Source organism: Vespula pensylvanica, chromosome 2 (genome assembly GCF_014466175.1).
Source record: "Vespula pensylvanica isolate Volc-1 chromosome 2, ASM1446617v1, whole genome shotgun sequence".
Taxonomy (NCBI): Eukaryota; Metazoa; Arthropoda; class Insecta; order Hymenoptera; family Vespidae; genus Vespula; species Vespula pensylvanica.
Window position 1 is genome coordinate 6,038,267 of NC_057686.1, and position 13,501 is coordinate 6,051,767.

Below are 13,501 nucleotides of genomic sequence, written 5' to 3' on the forward strand. Positions count from 1 at the left end.
GCAGCAGCAGCAGCAGCAGCAGCAGCAGCAGCAGCAGTAGCAGCAGCAGCAGTAGCAGCAGTTGGATCGATCTCCGTACTACTCTTCTTCCTTGTATTTTCTTCTTCGCGATTCGTCGAAAAATCGTGCCTCGATTTACCTTGCGGAGAACACATTGATCTGCTTTTAAAGCAAAGAAATCCTCTGTTAGCAACGAATCTGAGTTTCTTTCGATCTCGGTTTCTCGATCGTCAAATAGAAATATCGCTGTAATGTTTTACGATTGATCTGTATCGCAGATATAAATGTTATATAAAAAAAAAAGGAAAAAGTGATTATACCTCTTTGAATTTTCTTTCGCTCTTCTATGTTATTACGTAAGTACGTATTAAACAATTAGAACTGTTGGAAACAGATCCGATAAGCGAAGAGAATTTATTATATCATTCGATGCTCCTTCAATACATATTTATTTCTTCTTCAGCAAGTTTTTTCCATGCACCTTTTTTTCTTTTATGAAAACGCTCTTCCACTCCATACCGTCCGACATAATGGGAATAAAATCGTTCCGTATCTGAAGTCGTAATTAACATTCGTATTATTTTTTATAAAAGATTCCTTTTAAATTCTACGCAACAATTTATTTATTCGATTATTCCGATAGAGGAAGATCGTCGAATTATTCAAAATTTCGTGTTTTCTTTCTCGATGATCGATCGTAATGATTTAATCGAATGAAAATAAAAAAAAAAAAAAAGAAAAAGAAAAAGAAAACAAAATTAAAAAAATATATATATAAGTTATTACTTTCGGCGTAAGAATATTAACGGTATGATTTATTATGACGTTTCACGTTATTCCCGTTGAAATGATCGTCGAAACGAAGGAAAGAGTTATTCGTTTATAGTGCGCATACCGTTTCCTTTAAGGCGCATAATAAATTAGGAGGAGCGGTGTGTTAAACGAGGTAGAAATAAATGCGGACGCGTTTTCTCGAAGACGAAGTAGCAACGCAGTGTAGTCATCGCGAGTTTTAACCGGTACGCTTTATCAGAGCGTGATCCTGAAACAATGACGAAAAGAAGGATGACATCCTTGGGCGGATGGCCGTAGAGAAAGAAAGAAGAGCGCACGTGACAATGCAGTAAATATGCAATTACTGACAAAGTATGATGACAAGATTGCACAATGTTTTCGTTCCTCTCCGCTCCTACTTATCTGTATCTCTCTCTCTCTCTCTCTTTTTCTCTGCCTGTCTATCTATCTATCTATCTTTATCTCTTTCTCTCTCTCTCTCTCTCTCTCTCTCTCTCTCTCTCTATGTATATATGTGTATATATATATATATATATATATATATATATATATATATCTGTCTATCTTTTTCTGTTCTTTTCTCGGTTCAAACGACATATTGTGTCTTTGCATAATCATCTTTCGTAATACTAGACTATCGACCATCGTATTTTTATAACTACATATATATATCAGTGAAATATAATATGAAAATCATCGATGATTCAAGGTCATTATTTTCGTGTTTAGCTTTCTGTGAAAGAGAGAGAAAAGATAAAATGAATAAGAAAAATTCCATTTCGTGATAAATACAGATATAGGATAAAATAATATTGACGTTAATGAGAAGCCTGATAGGATTAGAATCTGAAATCTCTAGTCGAATCCGAGTAAGTACCATGTACTTACATAGATACATACAAAGAAAACAATTCAAATTAGAAGGAAGATATTCTCCTCTTCGAGATCGAGGTTTCGTTGAGCCAGGAATCGCTTACAATGCCGAACGTTTACAACGACGAAACACGTAGAACGGATTTCACAATCGAGGACTCGAACGATAAGATCGAGTTGACCGCTAGCGTTTCTCCTATCGCGTTTATAACATTTACATGCGTCGCGGTCACGTGATTCCGGTGTGTCTCCGTCGCCGCGCGCGAACGCGATTTGTTATTATAATTAGTGGAATTTGCATGTCAAGGGACTGGCATGTCAAGGGTCCATGGGTTCGGAGCTCGCGTATCGCGACGCGTGCACCTACCTTACGTCTTAATGGTTAATGCTCGCCTTATGTACATATCTGGATAACGGGCCGTATTTCGAGCCAAGTAATTGCATACCCTTCTGTATTATAATTCAAATTAGATATTTTGCATCTCGTCGTCTTCATGCTACCCTTTCTTTAAAATCTCTTCTTTTTTTTTTCCCTTCCTCTCCCGTTTCTTCGTTTATTTCTTCAATGATTCCATCCACCTCTCTTGCTTTGATTATATTACCTTTTTAAAACTTTGCGAATAAACGCGGTATGTTATTTTATATCTAAAGAAATAATATTTTCTTCTTTATTCTACGTGAAATTTTGTAATTGCAAAACGACCGTACTTTCAAGATACCCGTGTAGAAATTATTATGAGAGATCTTGCTTCTTTTCCGCGAAATAAAGACGAAAGAGAGAGAGAGAGAGAGAGAGAGAGAGAGAGAGACAAAGGAAATACCTCTGTACATCGACTAAAAAGGAACGAAGATAAAAAGAAAAAAAATAGAAGATTCTCTACCATTTCGAGTGTTACTTCCATTATTTTTTTGACGAATTTGTAAGAAAGTTTCACGATCGGTGTGTAACGTTTTCAAGGATAAAGTCGATGGAAGGAAAAAAACGAGGTCATCGAGTTCGAGCCTCTTTAGAATTTTTTCTAGACCTTTGAACGGCCTAGACATCGGTCAACATTTTACCCTCGCCTTTCTTTCTTTTTCTTTTTTCTGTTTTTTTCTCTCCCTCTTCTCGAATATTCTCTATTAATCGCCGATATCTTTATCGGCGCTGCGATTTCAATTAATTAAGGATTAGTAATATCTTTCGTTTGTCTTGAAGACGCCAATAAGAATTTCGAGATTTCTCAAAGAACATTGGTCTGATCGTTTCTCATCTAAAATCATTCGTTGTAGAATGTAGAATCGAGTAGCTGAGTATTACTGCTGCGTCTCCGTTAGACCGGAAACTTAGTTTGCCGCTCGAATTAAGTCGGTAGACGGGAGGGGTGGAGAGGTCAAGGTGGGGTCAAACGTTTGCATCGAAGATGCGACTATCCCCACCTCGTCCTCATCTTGCTCTTCCTTCTTTTAACGATACAATATTTCTTCGATCTATTTCGTCATTCCTTCTAACTAATTACGTTTGTTCGCAGGGATCGAATTAATTATTCGATCGTCGGCTTCTCTCCCAGCGAATTTTTCGAACCCTCGTGAAAGAGCCAGTATTAAAATTTGTCACGGTCGTAATAATGATTATAGCGAAAGAAAAAGAATGATCGAGGAAGATTAAAAAAAAATAAAATAAAATAAAAAAAGGAAAAAAGAAAAGAATAAAAACGCGAAAAAAAAGGAACAAGCAAATAAGTATCGTGCGATATTGCCGATCGTATTCTCGGTGGACCTTTTCGAATGAACTCGTATCAATAACATAGAGGAGTAATAACTTTGGGAGCAAGGGCTGCCACGCCCTATTAACCACCTCGCTTCCATCGCAATTATAGCACGTACGCCCCTGGCATAACGCGATACCCAGAGGGTTATATATTCGCTGCTATCGGATATATATATACGTGCTACGTATATAAAGCCATACATAAGCGAATGTATAGGTATGTAACGTGGGACGTTGGTGGCTTTCCCCTTCTCGATTTAATTCACGATCCGAATAGAAAAATTCCTTCATGATCGAAAATTAGCCTAAGTCGATCGATGCGAAGTAATCCAAGAGCCTCGAATTAATCTATCTGTCTTTTTACCGAACGTTAGTCTTGTTTTCTTTCTCTTTCTCCTCTCTTTCTCTCTCTCGCTCTCTATTTATATTTAAAGGAATTCTCAGAGAAAATATAAACAAGAAATAAGACGCTGATCTAATATGTTTTCATCCCTGCGAAAAATCCTCTGTTAAGCGATAAATAATATGTTAAGATCAAGAATATTCTTGATCGTTCAGCTTTTTTTCTTTTTCTTTTCTTTTCTTTTCTTTTTCTTTCTTTTTTTTTTTTTTTGTTTATTCTCTTTGGAATCTCATTAAATAGCGAATGAGCAAAAAGTTTCGATCGAATTCGCAGATTTTATACTTTAAGAAACTCGTTGAGATCTTCTACGATTTATATTTGGATTGATGTTTATGAATGAATAATAAATTATGATTTTTACATAGTAAGTGAATACTCCGGTGTAATAATAGTTTCCATGAAACATCGAGATGCAGTAGGGAACTTTTTTCTTTCTTTCTTTTTTTTTTTTTTTCCTTTAAAATTTGTCGATTGCAAAACGGACGATGGTACATTGCTGAACGAGCTAAATGAAAATCGTGATCTCGCGAAATGACGCGCGGAACTTAACGAACACGGCTGGCTCGATACATGAAAAGGCCATGCAACGTAAACGATGATAAATCCACTTCTCTCTTTTATTTTTTTTTTTTTATTTTTTATTTTTTCACCACCATCAGCTACGACCGACGCAATACATCGGATCGTATTGCTGAGTGTGCCGGCGATGCATTTACATTTGTACGAATAAACATCGTAATTGCATATGTAACCACAACGCACGGACCGTCCACGTGTCTCCGCCGATGCGCAGTGAACGTATTGTTTTCTATTTTTTTTTTCTATTTCCTTTTCTTTCCTTCACTTTATATTTTTTTTCTTCGAAAGCTACGACACTCTTTCTGACGCTTATCTACGATGCCTGTCGTTAATTCTTTATTCATGAATGAAAAATTTACGTATTATGGATATAACTACGTGTACAATAATAAAAAAAAAAAAAAAAATGGATACATATGTGTTTAACAGGTTTACGTCAGCAATGTAATTTGTATTTTGCTGCATCGGACGACTCTGTTAATGACATTTTTCTGCGCGGGACAACCCTCCGATAGGGATTGGAAAATTACTTGAATTACTTAAAATATTAATTAACAAACGATTAAAAAAAGTTTGTTAAGAGGAAAGCATTCTCTTTTTTGTTTTTTTACTACAAGCGAAAACAATATCTAAAACTATATTGCGATATCTTCGTTCGTACGAACGTGCCGGCGTACTAAAAATTAAAATTAATATATACACACGTACGCGATAAATAAATAAATAAATAAATATATATATATATATAGTAGTAGTATGTGCGTGTGCATGAAGTTCATTTCTTTAGATTAGAATTTAGATTAGAATGGTTCTCACAGTTGGAGTGATTTCATCCGTTACGGTTTTTAAATTTGTGGTGTAAAATGCAGATAGAAACAAGGGAGTTCGATAGATCTATTAGTATTCCAGAAAGGAAACGATACGAAACGACGAAGAGCGGCTTTCAAACTGGAACAGATCCGCGTTAGATAGTCGATAGAATCGATACTCTGGGTTCTCTTTCTTTCTCTTTCTCTCTCTCTCTCTCTCTCTCTCTCTCTCTCTCTTTCTCTTTCTCTCTTTCTCTCTTTTACTCGTAGAGCATTGAAAACGGGATCTGAATATGTTTCTAAGTCGATGGATTATCCTGAAAGGAGCGATTATGTAAAGCGCCGTTGGTTACGCAAGAAGCACTGGCCGCAGCGCCCGTTCGAGAGACATTACGATTTTTCTACGCTAATCGCATCGCTTAAAACGGTAAACCGTTCGCTCGGACAACGGAGCACGATTATACGCTTTCCTCCGTCGATTTCATTTTTTCCTTTCTTTCTTCTTTATTTCCTTCGTATCGTCGAATATGTACATCGTATAATAAAATAAAACTCCGATTTTATTATTGAATACACGTAACACGATCGATATCAATCTTCGAAGCTTCTTCTCCGATTTAATGATAAATTTTTAATATGTTGATAAGGTTTTACATAAATGAACGTTGATTAGCATTTTCTATAACGTTATTTTTATTTATTAATTGGGAATTATCATTGTAATGAATTTATTTTCATGATTTATACTATTATGTTAAGATTAACATATAATTTATTATATATTTCATTTACATATATTTATATGTTTAATATACAGAAGTTTGTGATTTTCCAATAAGCATTATACGCGATCGAAGCGAACTTGTCAAACTTGTGCTCGTACAAGAGGACTATTAAAATGCGTAGCGTCATTCAGCGATAATAATTTTTTAAACGATAACAAAAGAGCGAGACATGCGTATTCTTGAATTCGTATTCGCATTTCATTCGATTCGCTAATTAACACACAACGTAGGTACAAAAGCATGATTCGTTCGCATAGATAAGCATGTATTATAACATACGAATTCGAATCGTGTTTAGACTGGCGAGTAATGCGAACGATATGCTCTTTTAACTTTAATTTTTCCTCTCGTATCTTCGAAGTCGAGATTAGAAATAATAATTAAAGAAAAAAGAAGAGGAAGAAGAAGAAGAGAGGAATAGAAATTGAAAAATGATATAAAAATTTAATCGCGCTATCAGTCGCGCTAAAAGTTTAGATACGAGGTCTTAAATATGATGAAAATAATATGATAATAATAGAAATAATAATTAAAAACTAATAACAATAATAATAATAATAATAATAATAATAATAATAATAATAATAATCGAGTTCGTTAGATGATTTTTATTAGTATCGCTGCACCGTAGAAAAGAAATTCAGCGTTGAAAGTCGAAAGTTGATAATAATTGATTGATAGACACGGAAGGAGGAGTTTGAAGTCGTTTCTTGTCCAGCATTTGGGTCGTGTTAACGCTCCTAACTAGTTGGTATTAACGAAACGTGACGCTAGATAAACCGGCGTATCCACCCACGTACGACCCCCCGCTGGTAAAATGCGTCAAGGTTAGTCGTTCTTATTCCGACGCTTTTGACGTTCCCAGTCCAAACGAGATTCGATTACTCGCTGCTCTATTTATCCGTTACTGTCTAATGCAAATCACGTATAATATATATTATCTTTTATATTATCTTTTTGGTTTCCTTTTTTCTTTTTCATTATCGTCTTTGTCGATTAATAGAAAATAAAAAAATCATACGACATTTCTAAATCTCCTTTTTCTTCCCCTTACCCATTCTTTTATTTCTAATAAAAATAGACAATACTTTCGTCTTAATGGACATTTACGCGATCGTTTCTAATCCAATGAAGACGTCCTAGAGACAGTTTATTTAGATTCAACGAGAAACGAAAATACGTTCGTTAGAAGTCGTTTCGAACGTTTTACTGACTTCATCTTATCAACTTGAACACTCACGAGTGTGCATTCTTGTATTATTACGTATATATATACATCGAGTTTGACGCGAAAATAATATTTAAGTATGCATATTATATTCCGCAAGACTTTTAGTATATAACATTGTCTGTGTAGCGAGTTTTCTTTCTAACTTCATCGACGTTATTATTAAATGGCAACGTTGTTAACCTGGAGGGGGGAAATTTTGAAGACTTCATTATTCATAGGTAATCTTTCTTTGAAAATAATATTCGAAGTACCCAAGTTGTATTTATAACTAGTAAGTATCTTTGAAGCACGGCGATTGGCTAGCCGAAAAATTGAAAAGGTCTTTCGTATACCTGAGTAATAAAACAACAGATAGAACGATACCCACGATAAGGCAAACCAATTGTTAAGGCAAGCAGCCGAAAAACTTAAAGAAAATTTCTTCAACCTTTGGACATTTCCCATATTCAAGAAAATATTAGGTAGGAATATACCATCCCTTTCATAGACTTTCCCTAACTTTCTCTTACGTCCCTTCAAACTAAGAGTATTGTTGTGATCATAGGAAAAATAACATGAGTCAGTCGGAATGAAATCTTCGAACAGATCGGATGTGTTTCCGCGAATTAACGTGATGTTTTAAACGCGATTAAACGTTACGTTTTAAAGTAATCCAAGAGAGTAGTGAAAAAGTGAAGGAAAAATAATAAAACTATCTAATAAAATAAGTGTTTAGTTGTAAGCAGTAAATATAAAAGTTAGTGAAAATTTATAAAAAATCATGACGAAGCATACTGCCTCTCGGTATTTTAAACGCCCTAAGTATTACAAGTCCGATTGTATGTGGTCTGGTATGGACCTGGTAAGTTCTTTAAATTTGCGTTTATTGATCATCGATATATATATTATCGATTATAGCTAATGATCGAGACGTTTCGTTAGATAATCTCAAACGTTTTCTAACAATATTATATCATAAGAGGAAACACGCCGGATCGTGAAAAAGTCTATGAAAAGACTCCCCCGTACATTTTTTAAACGATAGGATTCGAAATACTGTGAAATTGCTAAGCTTGTTATTCGAAATTCTTGTGACATGGCTTATGATAGAAGTTTTCTAACGAGCGTTCCAAACGTCACTCGCGCGGGTGGGCTTTGCTTTCTCGTTCGATCTCGGACGCTCTCTCGGAGCTTGCTCTTCGATACGATAGCAGAGGAACTCGAGGAAAGTAATTAATTCGAGAGAAGAGGAATTCCATTTAAAATTCCCTTTTTTGCATAAGCCCTATAAAGGGGAAAGGCATGGGCTAGTAGAGGAGTAGAAATGTAGAACGGATATTGACACGAGCACAGGAGAAGACTCAGAAGCAGCGTTATCTGTCAACCAGCAGTGCACATTTCGTCCTGTGAAATTGCTTCTCAAAAAGCTGGCAGAGCTTTCCAGTCCGAAGCCCTTTTCCCAGCTTCGCTTCCATTTCTCTGTCTCTGTCTCTCTCTCTCTCTCTCTCTCTCTCTCTCTCTCTCTCTCTCTCTCTGCCTCTCGACCTATATAATATAAAACGCGAGTTGCCTCTCCAATATCTCTTTTCTCCGTCGTCGCCTGTGCAGCAGCTGACATTCTCGATGCAATTCTTTTCTGCCGCAGTACCTTTCTTCTATAAAGCGGTCACTGCGCGTCAAAACTAATCAAAAAAAAAAAAAAAAAAAAAAAAAATCTTGGAACCAATCGCTATAGGAAATCTTATCTCCATTCTCCAATTTTTTCTCTCTTCTCTAATCTCTCTATGATCAGTACGAGAAATCATTGCGCGAATGAAACTTTATATTTTGCGATAACATATCTGTGAGGCTAAATAAAATTTTTCTCTCTCTCTCTCTCTCTCTCTCTCTCTCTTTTTTTTTTTTAATTTTTATTTTTTATTTTTTTTTTATTGACGATCATAGAGAAAGATCTTCGTTGGAAATTTTATTTCGCCGAGTTGACATTTCTAAGAAAATTCTATGAACACTCTCACGATTATTCAATTTCATTTCTTTATGAATTCTTTTGTTACATCGATCCAAGGATTAATTTTATTCTAGACGAACGAAAACGATTACTTTACGTCGTAAAATCCTACGGGTCTTTGTCAAGGCGAAAAAAATGTCCACGGTCGAAGGTCGAAGGAATATTGTGTTACATGTGCGAGAGACACGAGATTAGAAGGGATAAAAGAGAGAGGAGTAATAAGAGAAACAGCGATGGAAATGAAGAACGTTCGATTCTATAACGTTGTTATGGAGGGTAATACGTATTATCGAAGCGCGAAGTTACTCGACTTCAAATCATGAAAGCATGGATGTTCCTCTAGTATATAGAACAATGCAACGTTTTGAACCGCGAATATCTCGAGCAGAGCGCATCTAGAAAAACTTTTTCCAATCTCATTTCTCCTATACCTTTCTCTGTACCTTTCTATTTTTTGCTTTCTCAATATCAGAGAACTTCTTCATATTTTCATCAAACTCTATTCCGACGAAATCTATCCCGGAGTGATACGGCAAAAACGTGTATATTTAAAAATTTTCCCATTTCGTATTTCTCGTTCGTCACGTAAATGCTAAAATTCGAGCAAATAATGAACTTCATTTATAGAAGATTTCAGATCTGTTCAATTTTTTCCCGATCGAAAAAAAAAACCGAAATTATTATTATTATTGTCACGTAGAAATAAACGAGCTTTCATAAATCGTTCCTGCAAATAAAAATTTGACGTTCGTTAGGAGCCCGAATAGTTTCACGCAATACTCGATACGCGTGCTCACGCGCGAAGGACAAGAAGGACAACAATCGAAAGACAGTAAAAGACCACCGTACTACCGACCGAGATTTACGTGTCATGCAAGGAATCAGGATTCCAAAGTGAAACGATCAGCGTGGTTACTTGATTCCCACCGGTGGTCGACGGAGAGAGGAACGCGAATGTCCCTTTTCTTCGTACAAAGATAGTTGGTAGAAAAAGCTTTGCAAAGGTATTGACAGGTACGGTGAGAAATTGTCAGGTTAATTGGAAAAAAAAAGTCTGTGAAACGACTTTGCCACGAGAGCCGTGGACACCGCGTTGTTTGACTCTGCGGATCGGGAGTTAAGTATCCTGCACTACCGGTTGCGGACTACCTTCGTGACGAGTAAAAAGCACGAAGTACCGCAGCTAAACGCGCCGCCGCTTCTTTTTGACCCGATCGCAAAGAAAAAGTCAGATGGTACCTTCTTTCCGAGCTTTATTTTACTTCATTAACTTTGCGTAATAATGTAGAAAACAAGAAAAATATTGAATGAAACGTTATTAGAAGTTTAATGACCGTACGGTACAGGAATGCATTTTATCTTCTTTCTTTTTTCTTTATTTTCTTTTTTCGTTTCCCCCGAACATCAAAAAATGTATCAAAAAAGCATTTCTATTTTTCAAAGTGCATCGGACAAAATATGGAAAATACCAGGGCGTATAAATATTTGTATTTCGCTTTAACGTCCACGCGCTTCGATACGCGAACGAACGAGTTCGATAAACACAGATTCGATATATGATTACGTTACAACCTACGTACGTAATTCATGGATTCCATTATAGAGAAATTGGAGATTTAATTAGTACTTTCCAATCGAAGAAATAATAATAATTCGACCATTTCCGTAAGCGACGATGTCGGGCGTGTATCGTTTATATAGGATCTCTATTTTGGAAAATGAAATCGATTTCAGTGGTAATTTACTCTTGTTCCAGCAGCAGAAATTCTTAAAGAGAACGGCCGAGGAGTTGGAGGCAACCGGGGCTGGTGGAGGCGACGGAGGATTCGGCGAGCCACCGGTGAAGCTACAATGCACGCAAGCCCAGCATCAGCATCAAGCGCAGCTTACGAGCGGAGGTGGAGGAGGGGGAGGCGGAGCCGGAGGCGGTGGGCCTCACCACGGTCACGGGCAGCATCAGCCCGGAAACGGGGCGAACTCGACGGGTCCGAACGGACCAGGTAGCGGAGCTGGTGGAGGTGGAGGTGGCGGCGGAAGCGGTGGAGGTGGTGGTGGCGGTGGTGGAGGTGGAAACGAAGGTCTGACCAAGTTCTCCGTCGAGATCGTTCAGCAACTGGAGTTCACGACCTCGGCCGCGAACTCTCAGGCACAGCAGATATCGACGAACGTGACGGTAAAGGCATTGACGAACGCTTCCGTGAAGAGCGACTTATTGAACGCCTCGTCTTCGCCTAAGCCGGACCCGAACGGCGGCGGCGGCGGAAGTGGAAGCGGTGGCGGTGGTGGAGGTGGTGGAAATGTTAGGACACAGCCGGGAAACGGAACCGGTGGAGCTGGTGGTCCAGGCGGGCCTGGTGGTGCTGGCGCCGCAGGTGCCACGGATGGAATCGGTTGCGTCGACATCGCTAATCTCGTCGAGTGCAAGCAAGAACCCGATAACGAATTCGTCGATCTTGAACAGTGCGCCGCCGCCTTGGAGAAGGACGCGGCAGTGAACGGAGCCGGATTCCCTGGCTTTTCCGATTTCATGGGTGACGATACCGGCGACGAAATCATTACGTCGGACGCTTTCAAAGATCTCATCTCGGAAATCTCGGACTTCCATCCGGAATTCATGAAAGACTTTGACTTTGAGGACAAGAGCGTAGACGCGTTGGCGAACAACGCGGCGGCCGCTGTCGCGAATGCTGCCGCCGCAGCTACCGCAGCGGCCGTAGCTGCTGTAGCTAACGGGAATAATCCTAATAACAATGGGATGCCTCCGAACAACGGACAGATCAAGATCGAAGACGACAAAGATACTATTCATCATCAACAGCAACAGCAACAACAACAGCAACAACAGCAGCAGCAGCAACAGCAACAGCAGCAGCAACAGCAGCAACACGGGAACAGTAATAATAACAACGGTGTGAATAACGGTACGACCGCCAATAACGGCAACGCGTTACCTGCCAATTCCAGTCCAAGTGCGCTCGCCTCCTCTCAGTATTCCCCCGCTCGACTACCTTACTCCGGTCTAGACTTCAAGTCCGAAATGAGCCCGGCAGCTCAGACGCTCAAACAGATGGCCGAGCAGCATCAGCACAAGAGTCAGCAGCTAGGCCTTGGTGGTTTCAATCCGACAGCAGCGGCGGCCGCAGCTGCGGCGGCTGCTAGAGGACCAGCAGCTAGATCACCTTACGCCGAATTTTCTCAATTTACCGGAGCTTCGGACTATTTGGGTAGTCCAGGAAGCACAGCACCCCCGGGCGGACAAAATCAAACTCCAGGATCTGGTACCGGGTCGTATCACAAGAACAATGGTGCAACCGGTTTCCAAAGTCAACAAACCAACGACATGTTCGTCGGTTCCCAAACGCAATTTGCCGCCGGCTTGCCGGACATGAAGAGATCGCAACCGAACGCGGGTGGTAAGCCTAGTATGCTGGGACCAAGTGGTGGCTATAAACAACAATATTCTCCTTATGGAAGTCCGGGCTCTATGCCGAATCACGGTAGTCCAGGATATCCGCTACCTCCGAGAGGATCGCAGAGCGGTGGTCCTAATCAAACTGGATCTCAAGGACCCTTTACCAGCTCAACACCACCAAGACCTCCCTCGGGACCTGGTACCTCTACATTGCAGATCAACCAAGCGCAACAACTGCACATTAGTAATCCGGGACATCAGATTCAGGTCGGTCAATTTAAATTTATTAAATTTCTCTTTCTTTATTCGTATCATTTAAATCGTCGAAAGGTTGAAAGAAAAAAAGCGAATAATCGGAATCGACTAACCTCGCGTTATCCAAATTATATTTACAAGTAAACTTCTTCGGATCTTTCGAAAAACTAATATTTCCTTGACCGAACGACGAATAAAAACGTTACAACGTAGCAAGAAGGACATCGTACTCGAGTAGTATGATATCTGTTGCGTCGCGACAATGCGTCTATTTTTGTAGGTGGAATCGGTCGTGTTGGGGTAAAGGAAAAGGGGGTGACGACGGTCGGTCGTAGTAACGTCGACGGTAGATAGCGTAGGTGGTGGTAGTGGTGATAGTGGTGGTGGTGGTGGTGGTGGTGGTCGAAGACTGTGAAAATGGGTGGCGTCGTTGGACCGTCACGAGGGCGCCGCGAGGCGCAACAAGTAGTCTAACCCTCCCTCTCTCCCTTCTACTTTGACATCACTACTACCACTAGCAAGTGTACCACCACCGATACCACAACCATCGGCGTTACTACCACCCCTAATGTCGCCCTCCGCTCTTTATAAATTTTCCCTCTCACTATTTCCCCTACTCTCC

The 13,501-nt window shown here is 39.3% G+C and overlaps 1 protein-coding gene across 5 annotated transcripts in view; it reads left to right on the forward strand.

Annotated features, from left to right (window-relative positions):
• The window catches only part of LOC122627166 (neurogenic protein mastermind-like), a 153,106-nt gene that overhangs the window by 94,106 nt on the left and 45,499 nt on the right, over positions 1-13,501 (forward strand). For 3 of the 5 annotated variants that reach the window (XM_043808090.1, XM_043808092.1, XM_043808094.1), the window contains one exon: positions 10,969-12,891. In XM_043808090.1, the coding sequence (XP_043664025.1) occupies positions 10,969-12,891 (1,923 nt within the window). The remainder of the gene's footprint in view (positions 1-10,968; positions 12,892-13,501) is intronic. The other 2 variants (XM_043808091.1, XM_043808095.1) reach the window with 1 other exon arrangement.